Raw genomic sequence first — 24,118 nt, 5'->3', positions numbered from 1 at the left:
GACAAGTCAAAACATTACTCCCACCACTGTGTGGTTTCTCGCCCGGCCGGGAGGCTGAGAAAAGACGAGGCGTGAACGCAGCTGAAATGATCACAGGCTTTTGATCCCGAGACCCTGAGATAAGATGGCATTGGACAGGCCCGTCCCACTCCTACGGGGTAAGTGATAGAGGCCTCCAGGCTCGGGTACCTGCCAGCACCCCCGGCCACCCTCCTGGGATCTTTGTCACCGTCAGTGGTGAGCAATGCCGGGCAGAGCCACATGGGGCCAAGACAAGCAGCTCCAAAGCACTAAGTTTCAAACCTCAACCAAGATGAGTGGAATGACCAGGGGCTCTTGCGTTTCTGTCTCCCCCCCTTCCCCCCCTTCCCCCGGGGCCCAGGGCTTGGTGCACAGCCGGCAACCAGAGGCATTTGTTGGGACAAATTGAAAGTGTGTGTGACGCAAATCCAACAAAGTGACCTTTGCCTGTGACTGGGTTTGGGGCATGTTTATTTTTTTAAGGCAGGATGTCGGCTGTAGAACATTTTGTGAGCCATCCCGAGCCCTGACAGCACCGGTGAAAATCCTGACGTCATTAGTCCGGGCGGACAAATGGGTGTTTCATTTCCTGCTTTGGAATTCTTTCAGTCATAAGACCCTCGGTGTCTCCCAGGCCCACGCCAAAGTGGGAACGTGAATGACACTCATGCATGCCCATGTGGACAGCAGCTCTCGTGTGCCAAATGGAGAGGATTTGGGCCTGGAGTGTTTTCTTCTTCCTCCTCTTCTCTAGCTTTCCAGCTCACCAGGGAGGTTGTGGACGGTGCCAGTCTGTGGTGATGAACATCACTGATGGGCAGGCCTTGAACCCCCCACATCAGCGTCAGCACCAATAATCTGGAGGTCAAACTGGGCCAAAGGCCAAGGAGCCAGGAGGCACACAGGCTCCCAGGCTCCCAAACGTGCTTGGACATTAGCACTGGGCACTAGAGATTTCTAGAGAATCATTAGAAGGTATGGGCCAGAAGAGTCACACAAATGGATTATCAGAAAGAATACATTTTCTGTCTCCACGTTTATTGGGAACCTCAAAGAAAACGAACAGAGATTGTCTGACCCACCAAAACAATTCCTGATGCACAGTCACGACATGCTTGGGAATTCTGGATGGTGAAGGGGTGGACTGAGGCTCAGCAAGTTAGCCCATAGTCAAAGGCATCAGGGTTGTTCTGAAAATAAAGATTCAAGAAGCCCAAGAAAATGTTCTTATCTATGAGAAGAGCACACACTGTGGGGTCCTGCTTCATGGCCGCTGTCCAGAGCCGAAGTGCTGGCGTGTGGTTCAAACAGCTGCAGGACAGGAAAGAAGCGTCAGCTCGTCTCAAAGGGAGGCCATCGGGAAATGTGGCATGCATTGCTTTTTAGAGTTACAAGACACAAAAGGTTGGTTTATTTGGGCCGTAAAGTTATCTTAGTTACCTTATTATCAACTGATCGTGATCATATATAGGAGGAAAATCTTATTTTGGGAACAGTTGTGTGTGTTTTGAATTACAGAAGTTGTTGTTGCTTTTAACAACACCATTAAACAACACCGTTAAAATACCTGTGGACTGCCTGCTCTGGGGAAATAAAGTGTGTGTGCTTCACTGTTTACCCACAAAAAGACAACCCCCTGTCATTCTTAGATTTTTACTGTAGGGAGTTTGAAAAAAGTAAAGACAAGTAGTTCCCAAAAACACTTTTTAAAAATCAGCAAAACCATCATCAAACCTTGAAATAATGGAGCTGACCAAGCCCTTTCAAAGATGGATCGGGAAATGGAGGTCCAGGATATACGAGTGACTCGCTCAAGATGGTACAACTGGTTAGTGGGAAATCTGGGAGGGGAGGGTTCCCGGGCCATGGTTTGGTGTTCCATCCCCAGATGAGACAGGTTTTGGTCATGTTTATGTTGAGACATAGTTTAAAATATCTAAATATGTTCTATCTGACCTTCCTTCGGAGACAGCCAAAGTGGGAGATGCGGGAGAGCCCTGCTGGGTGGGTTCAGGCCCACACATTGTGAGGGTATAATGTAGTTCTTTCTCGGCAGGAGCCGGTTCCCCAGCACCAGAATTGTCCGGCACCCACCCTGTGACTGGCTGGGAGGAGAGCAGGTGCCCACATAAGTTCAACGTCTCTGAGCATCATGGGAACAAAGCCCGTGTTCTGCCTGGGAACCCTACACGGTCTCCCAGAGTGCACCGGGGAATTTCTTCTACTTTAAACATCCCTACATTTCCACGGTGAATGGCTGGCCATTCTGTTTGTTACCCAATCAACCCCATAGCCAAAGGTCTTACTCGGCGATTCCATATACATCCAGTCGCTCAAACCAGGGCCAAAAGAGGTAATCAATCATGGATATACAGTCTCCACCAAAGAAGATGGTGTTCTGATAGCCAAGAATCTAAAAGTTTAAACAGAACAAAAGCAAGTTAATTTACTTACCTGCTGGCATATTTAGAGATGCTAAATACAAATATCAAATTGATTCCCAAAGAGGGAGAACCAAGGCTCTGATTCTCCTTCCAATTTGTTACACGATGCGTCTGCCCTTTTCCTGAGGTTTCTTCCACTTCCGTTAGGGCCAAACTCCCAGCCACGCTCAGCCCTTCCCCCCTTTCAACACTGGAGCAACGGAGTGGCTCATCTGACTAGGGAATCTGGAGGAAAACCCAGGGAGTGGCTCATCTGACTAGGGAATCTGGAGGAAAACCCAGGCAGAAGGAGCGTAGCCCCGACCTCTTAGCCTGGAACAGGTTCCTCCGAGTGCTAAGCTTTCCATGGAGGAGCTCAGTCCCAGGAGACAGGGGCCCTGCCCCACACCAGCCCATGACTGAGAGGGAGGCGACCTCGTTAGCAACCCTATTTGCTGCAGTTGTGATCCCCATTCTCCAGGACCCACTTTATCCATAATTAAGGGGATACCACGGTCTCCATATGTCTTCCTCTTTAGACTTATTTCTCGATTCAAAACTAACGCAGGAAAGAGCAAATGCTATTTAGTGGATTCCCTCAAATCTCAACACTGTCTTTATATCATATTTTCTTTTTTTATTTGAGCTCTTCGAACTTGTTGACACTTTTTGGCCACTCAACACTATCAACTTTTTACATTAAAATAGAATTTCTCATTACCAAATGGGACAGATTTACCCAGACAGACTGTAAAGTGTAAAGCAAACAGATAAACTCTTAACAGATAGCCAAAATACAGTAAAAAAAAAAAAAAAAAAAAAGTAGTTGAAAATTTTCCAAGCAAAAATGCCTAGGAGAGGTTATTGTTGAGCCAGGTCTTTTCCAAAGAGAAAAGTATAGTGCCAATTACCTAACTAAATCAAGCAAACAACTCTCTTTGACCCATATAACTCATAATCAACTACATACTTCCCTATAGCTAGAGAGCCAGATTCCTATATCCTTTATCTGGATTTCTGTATTCCTATCTCTATCATCCGTACTCCAGCTTATGAACTCTCCGATGTAGTCTACAGTTGTAGTTAAGAACGTCAGCTCAGGAGCAGGCAAACCTGGTCCTATGCTAGGCTCCACTTCCTATTCAATATGGAATCCCAGACAACTTACCTACCTACCTCCTCCTCCAAGCCTCACTTTCTCATCTGTACAATGGTGGTAAGTTAGTGCCCACCTCAGAGGTTATGGTGAGGAGTGACGTAATCATGCATGAGTAAACATAAGCTCTTACAATGAGAAAGCAAAGAGACGTCCAAAGCTTACATCTACAGAGGGCAGATGCATCTCTGACAGAAAAGATCGATGGGATCCCGCACCTGCCACCCTTCTCAGAAGAGAAAGCAAATCTTGTTGCCCTAAAGTCCAAGTTTTCATTATCCCCCAATATGGCATGGGGGAGTTCCACTAGTGTCCTGGAAGTCTGAAAAAATTTTAGGTAGCGTCACTTTGTTCAAGAAAACTAACAGGATGGTACTAAACCACCTGAATCTGGCTCAAAACTCAAAACAGAGGCTATTTTAAGGCATAAGGAAAACAGATCTGACTTACATCAGAAAGGAACAAATTGTTCAGTTTTTATGGATTCCAGACAGCAGCAAATCTTCTTTATGTTCACGAATGGATAATAATTACCCAAGCTTTTACCACTGGCTTCAAGACATATATCTCCAGCTTATTATTGGCTTTCAGGGCACAAATCAGAATGAAATCTAAATCAACCAACCCTGGAGCAAGTAAAGCTCTTCTGTTTACAGAGCAGCAGTGTTCTTGGGAAAGTCCTTGTCAAAACAAATCATATATGGACATTTATTGGAACCCATGATAGGTCCTTTGGTAAAGTGATATTTTGAAAATGGATAACTGCTTAGTAATTGATATTTATTTAGTATATACTTTTAAAGCTTTTTATTTACTCAAAGTAGGAGTATGTCTTTAATATACATGTTATAGATACAATTAATTCTTATATAAACACTCAAAGTAATTCAAGCCCTATCAAAGTACACGGTACAATAAAAAGTCAAGATGAGCATAGACATGGAATGGACTAGACCTCACTTACCCTCTGCCAGCCCCTCCCAACCCCAAAATACACACAGTCCCTCGGACTTTCTTCTTTGTTTTAAGATTTTATTTATTTATTTGAGAGAGAGAAAGCCAGAGACAGAGCACAAGCAGAGGGGGAGGGGCAGAAAGACAGGGACAAGCGTGGAGCAGGGAGCCCGATGCGGGGTTCAATTCCAGGACCCCGGGATCATGACCTGAGCCGAAGGCAGACGCTTAACCCACTGAGCCACCCAGGCGCCCCTCTTGAAATCTTTGAGACCCTCAGTGGGAGCGCTCCCTTCCATGTGAACCTGATAACCCTCCAGACCTGTGCAGTGGCCTTTCCCTTGAGAATCACAGAACATCAGTTTGGGAGGGGTCACCGGAACTCCTCTAGTGGGACTCCCCTCCCGTTTTACCATTTATTTACACCATGCTCATTACACAAGGGATTAGAGATGCAGTGTAAAAAAAAAAAAAAAAAAAAGTGTACCATAAAATATTAACCATGGAAAATAATAAAACGCTAAGATCAGAGAAAACAAAAGTTAGAACAGAGGGTCAAAACAAGGAAGGAAAATGACATCAAGATATCAAGCCCGGGGTCCCGCAGAGTTCCTTAAATAAAGTTTTGAATTTGACTTGAGTTTCCTGGCTGCTGAAGGGGAGAGGAAAACATACCGGTGAGACTGATTCTTGCCTCTCAGGTGGAAGCACAGACTCTCATTTTCAGGAGAGCAAACAGTCCCAGGGAGTTAAAGGAGCTCTCTGGGTAGCGCAGAGCGAAGACGAGAACAGCATTCTCCTTGTTCCCAGACCAGAACCAGCCCTTGTGTCGCTGAACTTCAAATACGTAAGTATAGGACTCTAGTCACAGCAGCTTCGCCAAGTCGCTTGTGAATTCTTTGTTCTTTAAATTTAAGTATCAGCAAAAAGCTGAGAATGGGCAAACTCGGAAAGCCCTGCCCCTCTGGAGCCAAGGCTTCCGCTGTGAGCTTCCCCGTAAGAACTCCCTCCTCAGTCCTATTTTCTCTCTCAAACAGGGGCTTTGCCAGAGCACCTACCCCACTGGGAGATGAGACACAAATCACGGTAAAAAACTAACAAACAAAACAAACAAACAAAAAACAAAAACAAAAACAGACAAACAAAAAACCTTATCAAAATTCTCTCCTGGGATGCCTGGCTGGCTCAGTCTGCTGAGCACGGGACTCTCGATCTCACGGTTGTGAGTTCACGCCCCACGTTGTGGGTAGAGATTACCAAAACTAACATTTTTACAAAATTCTCTCCCTCCTGTTCTATTCCATTGATAACGTCTTCAGGCAACTTTACTAATAAATAGTTCTCCTGTGTTCTCAGTTTAAACTCAGTCGCTTGCTTACAGCCAATTAGCTACTCTGACAGATTTTAGGATAAATAGTAAAATAAGACAGTAGGATTCCCACCCCCTGAACGTGAAAAAGCCCGGATGGAAGAGGCCCTGGTCTTCTTCGAGGGCCTCTCGGGCTCCCCCAGGAGGACCCAAGAGAGGTTCGCGCGAGAGAGCCGGTGGAAGGAAGAAGCGCGTCGGGCTCCCCCTTGTGGCCGTCGATGGTGAGGCGCCCTGGCCGTGGCTCCCCCGCGAGGTTCACCAAGGAAGGAGGTAAGAGAAATCTGTAAGGTTTTGGAGAGAGAAGCAAGATCATAAAGAGAAGCAAATCCCAGACTTCTTCACACGAGGCATTCTGAAAAGCTTCCATCTAGAGTCCTGGGTAGTGAAGCCTGGGATCAGCTTCACTAACTGTGCTTAACCTTGAGAGGTCCCTGCCCTGCACCCTGCCATTGCCGGCAAGGACAGACAGCCCGGTGGCTTGCAGCGGCGTTGGCTGTCCTTGCTGGAGAACAAAGAAAGACCTTTTTCTTCATGGAAACGGTTCCTAAGAAGCAGAATCCACCCCCCACCCCCAAAGGACACAAAACCACCTGCCGATACATGAGCAAGGCAGGCCCTTCTCCAGAAGCAGCAGAAAAGTACTCAACTCCAGCGCAGAAATCCTGAGTCCATAAAAGTAAGAGAGGGTTCTCAAGATTTCAAATTTCAGGTTCCTGTTACACCGAAGTGCAGCTGAGGTTGAGCTAACGAGAATGAACTGATTCCCTGTAAAATGAACCAACGGTAATAGAAACAAACTTGGAGTACATATAAAAACCATTTCTCCTCTGGAACGAAGCCTCAGACGTAGGGTCTGGAACAGAACACGCCCCTCCTGCTGTTCATCAGTTATGACCTAGAGTCCCCTATGAAGATTCAGAATGCAATTTGTCAACCTTTGGGGCTTAAAGGACCATCCTGAAAATTCTTTTTTTTTTTTAATTTTTTTATTGTTATGTTAATCACCATACATTACATCATTAGTTTTTGATGTAGTGTTCCATGATTCATTGTTTGTGCATAACACCCAGTGCTCCATGCAGAACGTGCCCTCCTCAATACCCATCACCAGGCTAACCCATCCTCCCACCCCCCTCCCCTCTAGAACCCTGTTTGTTTTTCAGAGTCCATCATCTCTCATGGTTCGTCTCCCCCTCCGATTTCCCCCCCTTCATTCTTCCCCTCCTGCTATCTTCTTTTTTTTTTTTCTTAACATATATTGCATTATTTGTTTCAGAGGTACAGATCTGTGATTCAACAGTCTTGCACAATTCACAGCGCTCACCATAGCACATACCCTCCCCAATGTCTATCACCCAGCCACCCCATCCCTCCCACCCCACCCCCCACTCCAGCAACCCTCAGTTTATTTCCTGAGATTAAGAATTCCTCATATCAGTGAGGTCATATGATACATGTCTTTCTCTGATTGACTTATTTCGCTCAGCATAATACCCTCCAGTTCCATCCACGTTGTTGCAAATGGCAAGATTTCATTCCTTTTGATGGCTGCATAATATTCCATTGTATATATATACCACATCTTCTTTATCCATTCATCATCCTGAAAATTCTATGCTGGAATCCTTTTAATGGACTTACTTCTTTTGTCAAAATATATGTGTATAGTAGTAGAGGGGGAAGCTAGTAGGCCAACGCTTGACAAGTCAAGTATCTTTGAAGTGATGGGTGGTGGATGAAAATATAAATGGATGTTTTTAATTTCCCCTAACGGGTAAGATGACTTCTTACTCATAAAAGCTGTGGGAGAAATCACAACAGGAAAGACCTATATAGCACAATATTGCTAAATGTTGTATTTCTATTAAGTATAAATAAGATAAGCCAGACTAAAAGTTAAAAACAAAAGAAACAAAAAACAAGTGTTTTTGAAAAACAGGCAAATATCCTTTATATATAAGGACCTCATTAAGGGGAACTTTTACAAATCAACAAGGGAAATCAGGAAGCTCTTGATAGATGGGTAACAGACCATTTTCACAAACAAAACACAAAGAGGTGGCATACTTGGGGGGAAAATCTTCTACTTCACTAGCAATCAAAGAAATACAAATTAGGTCAACAGTGAAAAACTACTGCTTCTCTCCAAAGCAGACAAATATCTTCTTTAATAAAATCTCTCCACAGTGAAAAGTGGACGTGCAAAGAGAATTTTTATATACTGCTGGTCGGGAGCAAACAGCACAAGGCTTTGGGGAAGCAATTTAGCAGGCACACAGCTCAAGCCTCTTAATGTTCATACCCTTTGATCTGGTGATTCCATTCCTGGAAATCTGACCCAAGGACATTCTCAAATAGAGAAAATGTTTTTTATGCAAAAAAAAAGCTGCCGTTTCTTGCAGCACCATTCACAATGGTAAATGACTAGAAACAATCTAAATATTCCTGATGGGGGTGCTGGATAAAATAACTCCGGTTTATACACATGGCAAATTATGTAGAATGAAAGTGATTTTTTTTCTATTTTTAATGATTACACACATAATACAGAAACACATTCTCATTATTTGAAAAAAATTCAAATGATAGAAAGCAGTTTAAATGGCAAAGACCTGCCCTTCCCCATCACTGCTTTTACCCACTTTTCTTTCCTATCCCCGTACTCACCCCTTTCCCAGTAGCAGCTTCTCTTAGGAGGGCCAGGGGTATCTCTCTAGGCATTCTTCTGGACATTTATTTACATGTATATGTACACATATGTACATTTGTCTTCTTCTACAAAAATGGGATCATGCCATCTGCATTACTATGTAAGTCACTTAAATATTTCTAGGCAATCTTTCCATGTCAGTACACATGGATCTACCTCATCCATTTTAAACTGCTGTACAGAATTCCACAAGATGAACATAATTTATCTAACCATTCCCCGTCTGATGTATGTTAAGGTTTATAATTTTTCACCCTCATAAATAATGCTTCTCTAATAAATGCTCAAGACATATAAACAAGTATTTACAGAGTTTATAGAAACATGGGAAGATCCTTACATCATAATGGAAACCTAGTTCCATATACAGTACAATTTTAACTACATGAAAATATACATAGCAGAAAAGGACAGGAAACAAACAGTCCAAAATGTCCAAATGTCCAAAACAAAAAGTCCAACCAGTAGTTGTTTCTGGGTAGTGGGATTATGGATTTTTTTGTCTGCATTTCTATATTTTTCTGTATTTTCCAAATTCTCTCTAAAGAACAAGTATTTCTTTACAATTGGAGAAGAGTAAAATTAATCTCTAGATAATAGGAATAATCATTATTCTATTATTTACATGGTGCTAGATGGTATAGTGGGAGGCTATTAACAGAAATACAGCAAATATTAGTTTACCTAGAAAGCAGCTGTCAGAAGTGGACAATGGGTGAAGTTACCGAAGTAGCAAGAGCACTAAAACCACCCAGTCAGCCTCTGTCAATAGAGGATAATCAGTTCCCTGGTGTGGAAGGATGGTGGTTACAACTAAAAATGGCGTATTAGTAGATAGGCTAGATCAGCTAGCAAACCCCAGAGAATTGACAACATGGGTCCAACACAAAAACTTGCTCATAAATGCTCACAGCAGCATTACCTGTAGTAGCTAAAAAGTGGAAACAACCCAAGTGTCCATCAACTGATGGATAAACAAAATATGGTATATCCATGCAATGCAATACTTTTCAGCCACAAAAAGGAATAAAAGATGAACCTCGAAAACATTATGTTAAGTAAAAGAAGGTCATGAAAGGCTAACATTTTATGTTTCCATTTACATGAAATGTCTAGAACAGGTAAATTCATAAAGATGAAAAGTAAATTAGTGGTTGCCTATGGCTGGGAAGGTTTTGAAGAAATGGGAAGCCAATGCTAATGACTAAGGGATTTCTTTTTAAGATGATGAAATGTTCTAGAATTAACTAGTGGTGATGGTTGCACAACTATGTAAATACACTAAAAACCACGAACTGCACACGTGAAAAGGGTGAATTTGTGGTATGTGAATTATGTCAATAAAGCTGTTATAAAAAATAGCTAGTAGCAATGAATTTAGTTTGTAGACATGGTAAGTTAATTGATAACAAGATAAATTTTGCTTATAAATCATTTGCCATACACAAAAGGCTATAGAAAATTATTTTCAGTGAACAGTTAGCCAGATATAAACTTTCTTTCCTTCCTGTCCTAGTAACATCAAAAGAGAAACAACCAAGCAACATATAAATAATTTCATTATTGAAGTTAATAAAAATTAAAAAAGAGAAATAGCAAAACTTAACCAAGACACTATGGTCTAACTGGGCACAAATGTATTCTTTCTGGAGAGGAGAAAGGACAGGTTAAAAATTAAGGTTATGGGAGAAATTCTGAATCAAGAAAATATTTAACTAGAGATGCTCCTGGGTGTTGTAAATACAACTTATACAAACTCGCCCTCACGCAAACAGCAGCACACACAAGCCACGTAATCAAATTGGGCGAGGTGGGAAACTTTGCGTGGAGATACCACAAGGCAGGCTGGGGAATGCCAAGAATTAAAAACACCAAGTGTCCTGTGGACCCCACAAGCTGAAGGCCTCAAGTTACTAGGCAGGTTGTCCCTCCCTCAGCGTTTCTCCAGAGTTATCTCTGTTACTGCCCTTCTCATTCCCTTTTATTGAGTTCTGCTGATGACTAGCAGGAGCTCAAGCAATAGCCAGAATACAGAATTCATTATGCACAGAAACACTGACTTAGAGCACAATTCTGAAGCATCAGAGAAATCTGGCCGAATCCTGTCTTTCACTGCCCTTGTACTTGAGCTGACTGCTTCCACAATGAAAACATTTAGAATGAGGGCACGGGCAAAAAGAAGGAGGAGGAGGAGGAGAAGGAACAGAAGCAGCATTGCTGAAAAGTCTGGCACATTCAAATCCACAAAGATAAAAACGAAGGTGGGCTCAAAGTGCTATTCTGACATGGTGAAATCAATCACAAACGTTATAAAAAGAATAAAGCTAAAAAGATGAGTACCACTGAGGTTGATTCAGTAAAGTCTCGAAAGTTGGTTTGAAAACAGAAAGCGTGGTTACAGAATGGCCTCCCCGTCATTTTAAAACTCACGAAAATGTTCAGAACAGGAAAGGAAGCAGGGAAGCTGCTGGTTTGATCATGAAAACAGCAGTCGTGCATCTCAAAGAATTGTGAACCTATTACAGAAAAATGTGGTTATAGAACAAGCACGGTTAACCTTTAATTTGGATGAAACTATTTTTTAAGAAAAAATTTTAAAGTCAGGGCATTTACTTCAAAAGAAGAAACTGTCAGGGTTTAAGGCTGTAAAAGGTAAAATGAGCCTTTTGCTTGAGAATAACATGGCAGAAGATTATGTATCTCAACTTGCTTATCCCTCAGAAAGACCACATATATTTAATACACTTTCAGCTCTCACAGAATCCTGATTATACAAAACCATGCAAAAGAGTTGCACAAGTCAGGGAACATTCTCTATCAAAATTATTCTGACAAGTTTCTATCTCACTAGAATCTCCTAGAGTCAATATACTGGTATTTAGATGATTGGATCAAATAATTCAAGCTAAATGGGCATGTTTCAGATTCTGATATTACTTACATTTTATTTATAATTCATGCTAATGATGGGACAAAACCACATTCAAATCTGCTAGAACAATGCTGAATACTCACTCACTCAGACGTCCTTAAATATCATCAGTGAAAGCTACCTAAACCTGGGCTAGTTAACAGGTTATTTCTAGGACTCAGCTACTGAAGATAAAGTGGAAATGTGTTATTCAGTGATGTGCCGGAGCTGACCAATCACCAATCACATCTCTTCTCAGCCCTGAGCTTAGAGACACAGCATTGGTAGGTCAAAATCAGCCTTTGGTAGGAGTATTTACATCACTGAAATCAGAAAATGGTATAAATCAGAGCTTCTTTTTCTTCTTTCTGAGAGTCATTTCTTATAGATGATTATTCATCATCTATAAATACTGCAACTGTACAATTCTAATATTTGAGAGAGAAAAAGAGAGAGAGCACGAGCAGGGGGAGGGGCAGAGGGAGAAGCAGACTCCCTGCTGAGAAGGGAGCCTAACGTGGGGCTCCATCCCAGCACTGTGGGATCATGACCCCAGCTGAAGGCAGACTCTCAACCAACTGAGTCACCCGGTGCCCCCTGGGAAAGCCTTTGAATAAAGGGGCCTGGCCTTTGCCATTTTTTCCCTCTGTTCTCCTTTCTGCAACCTGGAGCTTGGATATGATGGCTGCAGTTCCGGCAGCTGTTTTGTCATTTTGAGGATGAAAGACTTATACTAAAGATGACAGAACAGATGGAAAGAAAGATCCTCAGTCCCTAGTAACTATAAAAAAGCCATCAAAATAACCCTGAACTGCACTACCTCTGGCTCTTTTGTGTAAAAAAATAAAGCCTCATAAAATAAGTTTACAGTAGGTAGGTCCCTTTTACCAACAGCCAAATAAAATCCCTAATGAATATAAATCTTAGCTTCATTGGCAGAAAGTACAGAAGCCATGCATAGCTCCTTAAGGAATGTGGTACCTCAGGGAAAGGAAGAAATTCATCACATGCCTTTCTCCCTTCCTTGCCAGATTTTCTTTTCTTTTCTGGAAATGACATGATTTTATATATTGAAAAAAACCCAAAGAATATACAATAAATATTAGAGCAGGATACAAAATCAATATGTGAAAATTAGTTGCATGTCCATACCCTATCAATGGAAAATCTGAAAAAAAAAATTAAGAAATCACTTCCATATACAATAACATCAAAAAATAAAATATCTAGGACTAGATACAATAAAAATGCAAGATTTTTTACATTGAAACTACAGTTTCAAAATTAATTAGAGAAGATAAAAATAAATGGAATAAAAAAACACAATATGGTAGTGGCATAAAATCAGACACATAGATCAGTGGAACAGAATAGAGAACTCAGACATAAATACATTTATACCAGGAATATAAACTGGTATAGCCACAATGGAAAACATCATGGAGATCTGTCAAAAAATTAAAAATAGAACTACCCATATGAACCTGCAACTCCACTTCTGGATATATTATCTGAAAGAAATGAAATCATTATCTCAAATGAGATATCTGCACACTCATGTTTATTGAATCATTATGCACACTAGCCAAGACATGGAAACAACCTAAATGTCCTATGATGGGTGATGGATAAAGAAAATTTGCTATGTATGGTTTTTTTCACTATTTTTTTCATTTAAATTCAATTAATTAACATATAGTATATTATTAGTTTCAGAGGTAGAGTTGAGTGATTCATCAGTCTTATAAAACACCCAGTGCTCATTACATCACGTGCCCTCCTTAATGTCCATCACCCAGTTACCCCATCCCCCACTCCCCTCCCCTCTAGCAACCCTCAGTCTGTTTCCTATGATTAAGAGTCTCTTGTGGTTTGTCTCCCTCTCTGATTTCATGTTGTTTTATTTTTCCCTCCTTTTGCCTATGATCCTATGTTTTGTTTCATAAATTCCACGTATGAGTGAAATCAAATGACAACTGTCTTTCTCTGATTGGGTTATTTCACTTAGCATAATACCCTCTAGTTCCATCCACGTCATTGCAAATGGCAAGGTTTCATTTTTTTGATGGCTGAGTAATATTCCAGTGTGTGTGTGTGTGTGTGTGTGTGTGTGTGTGTGTGTGTGTGTGTGTACCACATCTTCTTTATCCATTCATCTGTCGATGGACATCTGGGCTCTTTCCCTAGTTTGGCTATTGTTTCCTTGCCACATTTTCAAGAATAATTTTATAGCAGGTGAGTGGAGGGCAAGCACCCACAAGTTAAAATTAGATGACTAGTAGCCGAACTTATCAAAGACCAGCAGAAAGAATAAGTCTGGGAAAGCAGAGGGTATCAGAGTGACCAGGCTAGGGACCCTGCATTGCTTCTTCCACTGTATCTGACCAGGAGAGGGGCTCCTCTTTGTACCTCTTCAAGGTTGCAGAATTCCTGATGCAGGGCTAGCTTCAGATCAGCGCATTCTCTCCCGCATCTCAATGCTACCAGACACTCCTTGGTCAAATGTGGGACCTAATCAGAGAACACAGGTTCTTAGTGGAGAAGTCTGAGGAAACTCTGTGCTCTGCTCTGCCTAAAAATGCAGCCAGAGCTTTATCACTCCAACTTAACAGGCCAACACCCACATCCAGGCTCCCCACCTCCTCAGAGGGTCATCCCTGTGGCTCCAGAAATCCACTGTCACGACACCATGGTAAAACAGGGTGCTTTAAAAGTGGTTCTCCAGTGCTCCTTACTTGCTCAGGTACTCCATGCTGTACAATCTTAGGCGGGGCACTTAACCTCCCTAAGCCTCAGTGCTGTCATCTGAAAAATGGATACAATAACAGTACCCACCCTAAAGGGCACTTGTGAGCATTAAATGAGTTAACTTGTATAAAGCAGGTAGGATAGCGCTTGGTACAGCATAAATGCTCAAGCTATGTCAGCCATTGAGGCCCCTGAGTTCCTTTTATCTCTTTTCAAAGAGAACTATCATTGGGGCGCCTGGGTGGCTCAGCCATTAAGCATCTGCCTTTGGCTCAGGTCATGATCCCAGGGTCCTGGGATTGAGCCCCGCATCAGGCTCCCTGGTCTGCAGGAAGCCTGCTTGTCCCTCTCCCACTCCCCCTGCTTGTGTTCCCTCTCTCGCTGTGTCTCTCTCTGTCAGATAAATAAATAAAATCTTAAAAAAAAAGAGGACTATCATAAAATTTCCCCATCATTTTTTCTTGGATTATCAACAGGTACCCCCTTTTCTCTCTTCCTCACATTTCCTGGACAGTTGGCACTGTTGCTCCACATAAAGGGCAGTCCCCTTTCATGCATTACCTTTTTCACACCCCAACATTTTTTTACCTGAAACTTTAGAAATATTCCCTTTAACACATTACCAGTTTTCAGCTCTTTCAACGTTCCTACTACCTGTCACACCATCATAACCATGCCATAACCATACCACTTGAGACTGCTAGTTGAAATAGAAAAGAGCCTATGAGTCAAGCCTTTAATCTTTAATATTAGAGGTGACAGCCCTACTATTATTCCATACTAGTTACCCTCCTAAGATGCAGGTAGTATTAAAACAAAACAATTAGATCAATGATTTAGCTTTAAAAATGAACTGACATTTGGGAAACACATACTAAGTAAAATGGACTGTGTGTATGTGACTTTTTTAAAAAACTGGATATACCTTATAGAATAACTCCAATAACATCTTTTGGCGAGCCCGCTCATAAGGGTCATATGGATACAGCTTTCTCCCAGGATAAGCATCATCCAGGTATTCACAAGCGATGACAGATTCGTAGATCAACTGACATTTACTGTTCTCCAGGACAGGAATTTGGCCAAAAGGGTGCTTTGTATAGTACCACTCAGGCTTGTTTCTCAGGTTAATGTTGATAACTTCATGTCTTAAAAAGCAAAGGGAAAAACAAGACAGAACAAGAATGAGAGGCTTACGCAGGCAGACACTCACCCTGAACGCAGAAGCAATCAATTTATAAAATTTAAGTTTGCAATAAGTTTTCCGAAGTTTAAGTTTTTCCAGAGAAAAATACATAGCAACATCATTGTCTCATTCACATAGTTAAGATGTGGTAAATGTTTTCTCTGCCTTGTCTCACGTGCTCCTTGTGACTCCTGGCTCCAGGAGTTTGAACTTCCTGCCCATTATCACTTCGAGCAGACAGCAGAGCCACGCTGAGAGCCGGGCAGTCTGACTCAGAGTGCACACACTCAACCACAGCATTACAGGGTCTCCTGCATTTTAGAGCTTGCAAATACACATCTGACATTAACAGGTCACAACAGAATATGGCAAATGTCAGCAGTTACGAGCTCGAATTCTGGCATCAGAGCGCCTGGGGTCTGGACAGTCTAGCTTGTGATGTTGGCCAAATTCCTTAACCTCTCTGTGCTCAGTGTCCTTAATTGTAAAATGGGATAATAATTGTACCCATCTCTTGGCATTGTTGTGAGGATTGAATAAGTGAGTATGTCTAAAGTGCTTAGGACAGTGCTAGGTACATAAGCATCAATAACCTCTTATTCTTCTCATTATTAATTATTATTAGAGGCTCAAGCCTATAAAGTTACCAGAGGTGCTCACCTATGTTTAAAAGATTAAAGGAAACAAATGGTATGTTCTTTGCTCAGTTGAGGAGATGGTCTTAAATCCTAAAGCAGTGGTTTTCAACAGGGTGTGATCTGGCCCCATCTGCATTGACACAAGTCAATGTCTGGAGACATTTTTTGGTCGTCATAGCTAATGGATAGAGGGCAGGGATGCTGCTAAATGTCCAACAATGCACAGGACAGCACCCCACCCCAACCCAAACACACATATACACACAACCAAGAACTACCTGGCCCAAAATGTCAACAGTGCCAAGGCTGAGAAACCCTGCCCTAAATAAATATTTACATTGGTTCCTAAGCTACCAGTTTGTCACTAAGGGTAAAACATCAAGCTATTGTTATTTTAAAATAGGTAACCTTAGGGCCAAGGAGATTTGAGCAATAAGGAAGAATCTGGAACTATATTCCATATACACTCAACAAAGCAGAATTACATAATTTTGTTTAAAATGTCTCTATATTAGTATTTCTCTGACATGAATCTGACACTCTGAAGTCATCCCTTAAAGGATGGACTCTCCAAGAGTCAAAAGCCTCACTTTGGCTTTGAGGCCAGCTGCACCCCCCCCCCCCCCGCACCAGTCCCTATTCCAGCAAAGTGGCTCTGCCTCCCATATCCAGACCTCCTCTGCAGGTGCTGGTTTCACAAAATTCCTTCTGGAAGAAAATGTACCTATTTCTCAAGGATGTCAGAACCTTCAAGACGCCTCTTGACCGAAGTTCGTTTCTATGTCATTGTTTGGAACTATCTGTTCATTCATTCATTCAAAAAATATGTTTAAACACCTACCTTGCACCAGGCTCTCTTCGAGCTCATGAATAAAAGAGACAAAAGCCCTACCCTCAAGAACTTACATTCAGCCTTGGGGGCGGGGGGAGCGGTGGAAGTGGGGCTGGGTAGCGTGGAGGAAAGAGGGAGAAACAAAAATGTCGGAGGCGGGAAGCGCCATGAAGAAGGCGAGTGCAAGTGCACTGAAGGGGCGGGGGGCGCGGGCCCGCAGGCTGCAGCAGGCCGAGAAGGCCTGGGGAGCCTCCGCCGTGCCCTGCCTTGGGCAGCGAGGTGGCACGCAGCCTTCTCGCCGGAGGCACCGTTAGGTTTGCACTGAGTTGTCCTGAAAGTTTCACGCACAGACACGGCTCCGAAGAAAGCTCGGCAGTTCAGGACCGCCCGCTACAGAGCCCGCCCTTGGCTAACCCTTTACTGACTTTGCCTCAGAAGCAAGGGACACAAGGAGCCCCTCTGAAGTCTGAGCAGGGCGCCCCGGATTTTGCACACCCCGCGCGCCTGTGCGGCTCTGGCCTCCGGCTTCTCACCTCCGGCTTCTCACCTGATGCCTTTGGCCCGGAGGACAAGGCGCGTCCTGTGCGCGTAGGGGCAGAACCTCATGCTGTAGACGCGGATCTGGCCCTCTGGGACCGGCCCCGGGGGCAGGCTTCCTGTGGGGGGAGAGGAGGAGGCAGGGGCCCGTAAGCCCACCGGGAGAGGGGCTCACTCGCCTCCCCGGGACCCCAGGAGAAGTGCGCGCGCACCGCCTCCCGCGTCCGAGAAGACCCATTTGTATGTGGCTTTTGTACAGAGGCTCCCTTCAAATCCCTCCCCGCCGCGCTGGCCTGGGGGCCAAGGCCGAGCAGCCCCCTCTCCAGAGCCAACTTTCCCAGCCACGCGGCGCCCCCAGTCCGGGGACCGCTGTCGAGGGGGCTCACCTTTCCCCAAGGCCCTAGTCGCATCCTCCATGATCTCCGAGCGTCTGCGAAGCTGGGAATGTTCGCCGCGGCCGCAGGCTCCGAGGACAGCCGCGCTCCAGCGCGCCCCTCCTGCCCCAAATTCAATTTTTGAGCGACTGAGCTCAGGGGTGGGGGCGGGGCCCTATAGCGTGGCGAAGGAGGCAGAGGGGAAGTGATCTGGGACGGGAGCCAGGACACCTTAACCAAGAGAGCACATCCCCCGACTCGGAAGCCTAAGAGTTGGGAGTGGGCAAGAAACCCCTGAAAAGTAACCCCTTGCCTTGAACACGTGGGTAGCGCATTCAGTGGGGTCTCTCCTCCACATGAAAAAATCCCTGAAGAATGGGCATTTGAACTCCAGCATGTCCTTCAAAGGAGTTTAATAAAACCTGACCAGGGTAATGATATGTTTTCTTTCGCGCCTTAAGCCCTTCCTCCTGCATCTCCCTATAGGGACATAACCTCCCTATAATGAGTAAGATTTGTTTTATATAAAGCCAAATTTCCTCAGCATATAGCAGATAAGGAAGAAAAATTTGTTAGTGTTGAGATCTTGCATAACCCTGAGAGTGAGTACCTCCTTAAACTTTGTGCCCTAGACCCCACACTTGCTTCAACTTAGTTCTGGCCCTATTTGTGAGATTTTGCTCCAGCTACGGAAAACAGGTGATTAATAGAAACATTATTTACCTAGAGGCAGAAACAAATTCAGCCCCAGCATACATTTCAGAGAAAACTCTGATTGCTATGGAAAACATGGCCAACAGCCCAGCAATGTGGGGCCACTTGGATGGCTCTTCCATCTATCTTAGATAAAAGAGGTAGCTGGCCTTTGCTCAGACCCTCATAGGCTGAGATCCTGAAATTCAGCAGGTGGTAAAATAACTCCTTTAATTTTACATGACTTAGTTGAAATGGGAATTGTTTGTCGATGGATTGTATAAGACTGACAGGTAAAGAAGGAAAGAAAATTATGATATGTCCACTTACACTAAAGGATTTCCATCGACTACCTTATTTGATTCCCATGACTACTCAGTCAGGCAGCTAGTATTATTCCTAATTTACACAACAGAAAACAGCCTCAGAAAAATGAAATTATTTGCCCAAAGTGACCAGCTAATGGGGTCAAAGAACTAAGAGTCTAAAGCCTGACTTATTGTCTTGACCTCTAAAGGCGGTTAACAGTATGAAGAGGAAAGAATATAAGTCCTGGAAAAGATATAGCACATAATAGCTGCTCATACGTTAGCTGAATCTAAATAGCTTTGTTAAAATGACAGAACCTAATTATGTAACTTATGAATGGGTAACTGCTGGCCTTTGGAATTCCAATCTATTTAGAAATTCTTGGTTAATAGATTAACATTTTTTTCTACTTCTATTTTTTCTACTTTTAAAATCTTCAGAATAGTGACTCAGTTACATTTTTTGCGAAGTCAGAGTGACTTCGTGTGATTTTGAGTAGTTGTCACTTTATGAGAATTGGAGAATGGCAAAAATGTTTGCATAAATGTTCTCTGAAAATAAAATGCATATATGTCAGCAAGACATCTGGTATTGGAAAAGATAAATTGACGTGCTAGCTAACAATTTTGTGCTTTGGGAGACAGATAAAGTAATAGGATGACTACTGTTCTGGAGCTAATTTTGATCAAAAAGAACAAATTGGGTGGTAAAATGAAAGCAACAAACATAACCATGTCATGGGGGATTTTCTGGTAGATAAGCAGATGACTCCCAGGCAGACAAATGTATCCCCACATAAAGAAAGCAGATTTCAAAGAGCTGAGAGAAAATATATCCAGATTCTAAAGGGGAGGGCCATAAGAGGAATGTGAAATTGTTAAAATCAAAATAAATGATTATTTACACGTATTTGGTGCTTTATGTATATTCACTCATTTAATCCTTAAAATAGTCCTATTAGAATTCTATAATTTCATTTTAAAAGATGACTAAGCTGACGTTGGCAAGGTCAAGTCACCTGTCAAAAACCTCACAACTAATAAGAGATAGAGGGAGGATTATGAAGCCTGGAAGTTCAACCCCTGGGGCAGGACTCCAACCAGAATCTTATCTATACCAGAGATGGGCAAACTTTTCTGTAAAAGTCGAGATAGTAAATACTTGAGGCTTCCAGCCATCTCGTCTCAACTACTCACCTCTACATTTTAGAGTGAAAACAGCCATAGATAATATATAAATGAGCGGGAGTAGCTGTGTTCCAATAAAACATTATTTATGGATGCTGAATTTCAATTTTATATATATATTTAAAAGACTTTTTTTTAGAGCAGTTTTAGGTTCACCACAAAACTGAGAATATATGGAGATTTCCCATATACTCACTACCCCTACACAAACACAGCTTCCTCCACCATCAACATCCCCCATCAGAGAGATACATTTTTACAATCAACAAGCCTGCACTGATACATTATTGCTCAAAGTCCACAGTTTTCATGAGGGCTCACTCTTGGTGAATTTCATATAATTTTCCTGTGGCACAAATTACGGTTCTTCTCTTGATTTTAAAAAACCATTTAAAAATGTAAAAACCATTCTTCGCTCTTGGGCTGTACAAAACCCAGCAGTGGACCGGATTTGGCCTGCTAGCCTTAGTTTGCCCATCCCTGCTCTATATTGACGATGATAGAATTAGCAATGGACAAACTGGGAATTCCACTTGTAAAGTGGAAGGTTACTGGATCACCTTTTTACTATGCCAGAAAAGAATGTATTTCCAACTTTCTTCTCCTCATTGCCACCTTTTAAGGGAAACCAACTCTAAGATTTGGAAGATACTATTTATTAAAAGTATATCTGTGTAGGGGAAGTCACGTTCTAAAATGGGAGTGTATTTGGTGTAGTTACAAAAGAATAGACAGAACAATGGAAACATTTCTTCCTCTGAAAGAAAATATAGTGCCAAGATTCTCACTTGGCACTATATTTAAACCCTGGCTTTGGCACTTAGGCAAGCTCTCTAACCTCTTGGACCTTCATCTTCCTCATCTCTAAAAAGAGAACACGAATAGTACCTACTTGATAGGTTTTGAATATTGAATGAAATCGTGCACATCAGCAGTACAGTAAGAGCTCAGTGTACTTGGACTAATATTAGTGAATAAGAACACATTTAATAGCATAGTGCACTCCAATTTTGTATCTATAAAGATGAAATGCACTGCAATTCTGCTTTGCCAAGCACATTAGAATTGAAATTCAACTCAGAATACTTATTTCACCAGTTACCAATTTAATACCAGTTGAATGGGTTGAATGCTGCAGGCTACATTTCAGTAATGTGGTTTTTAATCTTACCACTGAATGCTATGGTTTCCCTGGAAAGATTTTAATTACAACCTTTAAACTTATCCCTACTTCCTTTTTAAGAACCAATGTGTACCTTTTTGAAATCCTATAAGCAAACTCTCTTTCTTATGTTATTATATCATGTTTATATCTCTATTATACTGATTCACTCAAGCAAAAAGAAAAAAAAAACAACAAATAGTAATAGCACCATATAAAACCTGCTCTAAATCATTTCTAGCTACCTGAAATATAATCAGATCTGTTTTGAAAATGTAGGAAACTTCAGTCATGGGTGATAATGACTCAAGCTTTCTAGGAAAAGAATGCCACTGCAGAAATAATTTCTTTACTCTAATTACACAAGTCTCCGCTTTGAGAAAAGGAGAGAAAGTGGAGTTTGTATTTTGCAGTTTTCAATTTTTTTTTTTTTTTTTTGCCACACCAATCTCTGGCAGTAACAGAAACCAGAGGACATTCCTCTTAATATTTTAAAAGCCTAATTTACATGAAAAATTATGTTGGGGTGTTCAAAAATTGTTCACCAAGTTCAAAGAGTGAGATAAGTAAGGCAAAAGGCTCTATTTTCACATAGGCCCAAACTCAGGACTGTTTCCAGGAAGTTAGGATCATAGGGAATCTTGTGTTCTAATGCCTTTGGGACTTTTTAATTTCATTTTTATTGAGATATAATTGACATACAGCTCTGTATGAGTTTAAGATACACAGCATAATGACTTGATTTACCTAAATTGTATAATGATCACCACAATAAGTTTAGTTAACATCCATCTCCTCATACAGGTATTAAAAAAATTCTCCCCATGAGATCTTTTATGTTCTACTTTCTTACTTAGCAACTTTCAAATATACCATACAGCAGTGTTAAATATAGTCATCTCATTGTACATTACATCCCCAGGACTTACTTATCTTATAACTGAAAGTGTGTACCTTTTGACCACCTTTATCCAATTCCCCTCTGCCCCCCCATCTGTGATATATCAAATAAGATTACTAAAGTTATCAGAAGTGAGACTTCATCTTCCCATTAGGGAAAACTGAGTCAAAGGAGACTTTGTTTTTAAGTACTGGATTCTGCTTTCCTATTCCTATTTCTCTTTACAGCTTGGGGGATCAAAGAAAAAAATTTACAACATTTTAATATGATAACATTTGAATGAGTAAAGGCGGATTTTCAAGATCCTGAAATCAGCCAAAGTCAAACGTTTGTAAAATCAAACAAAACACACTAAGTTTGGAAAAGGAACATCAACACTTCCTGTTAAATCCCAGACATAATAGTGGTGTGTCATAAAGGTGGATACTATCCTCTCCTGGCTCAACCTCTAAATGCTAGTGAATAAAGACAGACCCTGGAGGAAGCATATGTAAACTCCTATCTCTGAATGACTGTAAGAGTTCAGGCTAGCTTGGTGACCTTGGGAAATACACCATTTTCTATGCCCTGGTGTTCCCATCCATAATTTAGAGCTATAGTACCAATACATTCTGTGGTTTGGGGAGGATTACTTCAGATACTGATTGAGAGGCATTCCCTATCTAGCAAGCATGTAACATTAGCCATTATTTTTATTAGTATTTGAATGTAGCAGGAAAGTCCCATAAGTACTCACAAAGTGAGGACTTTCCCGTGGACCAAATTCCCCTGCCTGCCAGCACCCTATAATGTAGCTAACCTAGTGGCGCCCAATGCACGGCTGAGAATTCCTGATCCGAGGTCTTTACCTGTCTCCAGCCAAATCAGAAAAATAAGAACAATTTAGAGGTTCTTTTTTGTTTGTTTGTTTTTGTTTTTGTTTTTGTTTTTCTTTAAGCTAAAGGGGTTCGCTTTAAAGACCTGGTCTTTAAAATTATAGACCTTGCGCTTTTCTTGATGTTAAAATCTTTCATGAAACTCTGATGAAGATAAGTCGTTGGATTTTTCTTCTAAAAATGTTAGGCAAACCCGAAATTCCTGAAAAATCCCCAAATCCAGAATTGACCTCAAACCCCTTCTCCCTTTCAATGCCTCGCAGACCGGACAGACCCACCCGGTGGAGGTGATAAAGACAGACGCCCCGAGGGACCTCCGCGCGCCCAGCTGACGGAACCGGATGCGGAGCGGAGGCTGCAGCAGAGGACGATGGCAGCAGAGGGAGGCGGGGCCCAGGCGGAACCCGCCCCTTAGAACGCGATCCTACCCGCCAACTGGCCGCGGCGCTTGGAGCTCCAGCCAATCCTTAAAGCCTTTGGAAGCTCCACGGCCAAGCAGTACTAAGCTGAGCCAATGGGCGGTCGCGTTACAGGCTGCCGGACACCGAAGTCGCAAGTCCTCCCAGTGTCTGTGGCTGGCAAAAGTGGAAGCCGGGTAGTGGCTGGCCGTGGTACCTCTGCGCCCGGGTCTACATCCGACTGAAATCCGCCCGCAGCCGACCCAAGCCTGGAGGGTGGGGCAGGCGGACGGCGGCAGAGATGGGTCCGCCCGGAGCCTGGGCGTTGGTGGCGGCCGAGGGTAGCGTGCCAGAAGCCTTTTGTGAAGTCAACCGGTTCTCACTGCCTCTCAGGGTGCGGTCCCCAGATCGCCTGCATCACCATGGGGCGGGGCGGGGGGGGAGCTCGTTTCAAATATGGACTTCGCAGCTCAGCCCAGACCCACTATATCGGAAATCCAGCGGTGAGCTTTAGGTGATTGTTATGCGCTCTTACGTTTAAGAATAAGTACAGGAAAGTGTAATGGGGCCGGTCGACAGCTCCCTGATTTTGACACTAAGAGCAGTGTGCTGGCTGTGTTCTCCAGATCTTTCTGCCATCATCTTAAGGACTCACAACCTCAGGATCTTGGTGAAATCATCTGTAGAATGAAATGATGTTCTCCGACCTACCTTCTTCTCATGGAGGTGAGGTG

General features: G+C 42.6%; 1 protein-coding gene across 4 annotated transcripts; it reads right to left on the bottom strand.

Annotated features, from left to right (window-relative positions):
- Positions 1–574: 574 nt before the first annotated feature.
- Positions 575–24,118, bottom strand: GSTO2 (glutathione S-transferase omega 2). 4 transcript variants are annotated; one of them, XM_032423189.1, is made up of 7 exons: positions 23,415–24,118; positions 17,872–18,034; positions 17,496–17,604; positions 15,218–15,440; positions 13,954–14,055; positions 2,328–2,434; positions 575–1,332 (listed from the first exon to the last, which is right to left on the bottom strand). In XM_032423189.1, the coding sequence occupies exons 2-7, from the start codon at positions 17,900–17,902 to the stop codon at positions 1,173–1,175; spliced, it is 732 nt and encodes a 243-aa protein (XP_032279080.1). In that variant the 5' UTR covers positions 17,903–18,034; positions 23,415–24,118; the 3' UTR covers positions 575–1,172. The 4 variants fall into 4 exon arrangements, with proteins under 4 accessions (XP_032279080.1, XP_032279079.1, XP_032279082.1 ...); XM_032423188.1 differs by having other exon boundaries at positions 17,872–17,982; XM_032423191.1 differs by having other exon boundaries at positions 23,265–23,445.

The sequence above is a fragment of the Phoca vitulina genome, unplaced genomic scaffold (assembly GCF_004348235.1).
Source record: "Phoca vitulina isolate PV1807 unplaced genomic scaffold, GSC_HSeal_1.0 scaffold28, whole genome shotgun sequence".
NCBI classification, from domain to species: domain Eukaryota; kingdom Metazoa; phylum Chordata; class Mammalia; order Carnivora; family Phocidae; genus Phoca; species Phoca vitulina.
This window is presented reverse-complemented; position numbering and strand designations above follow the sequence as displayed.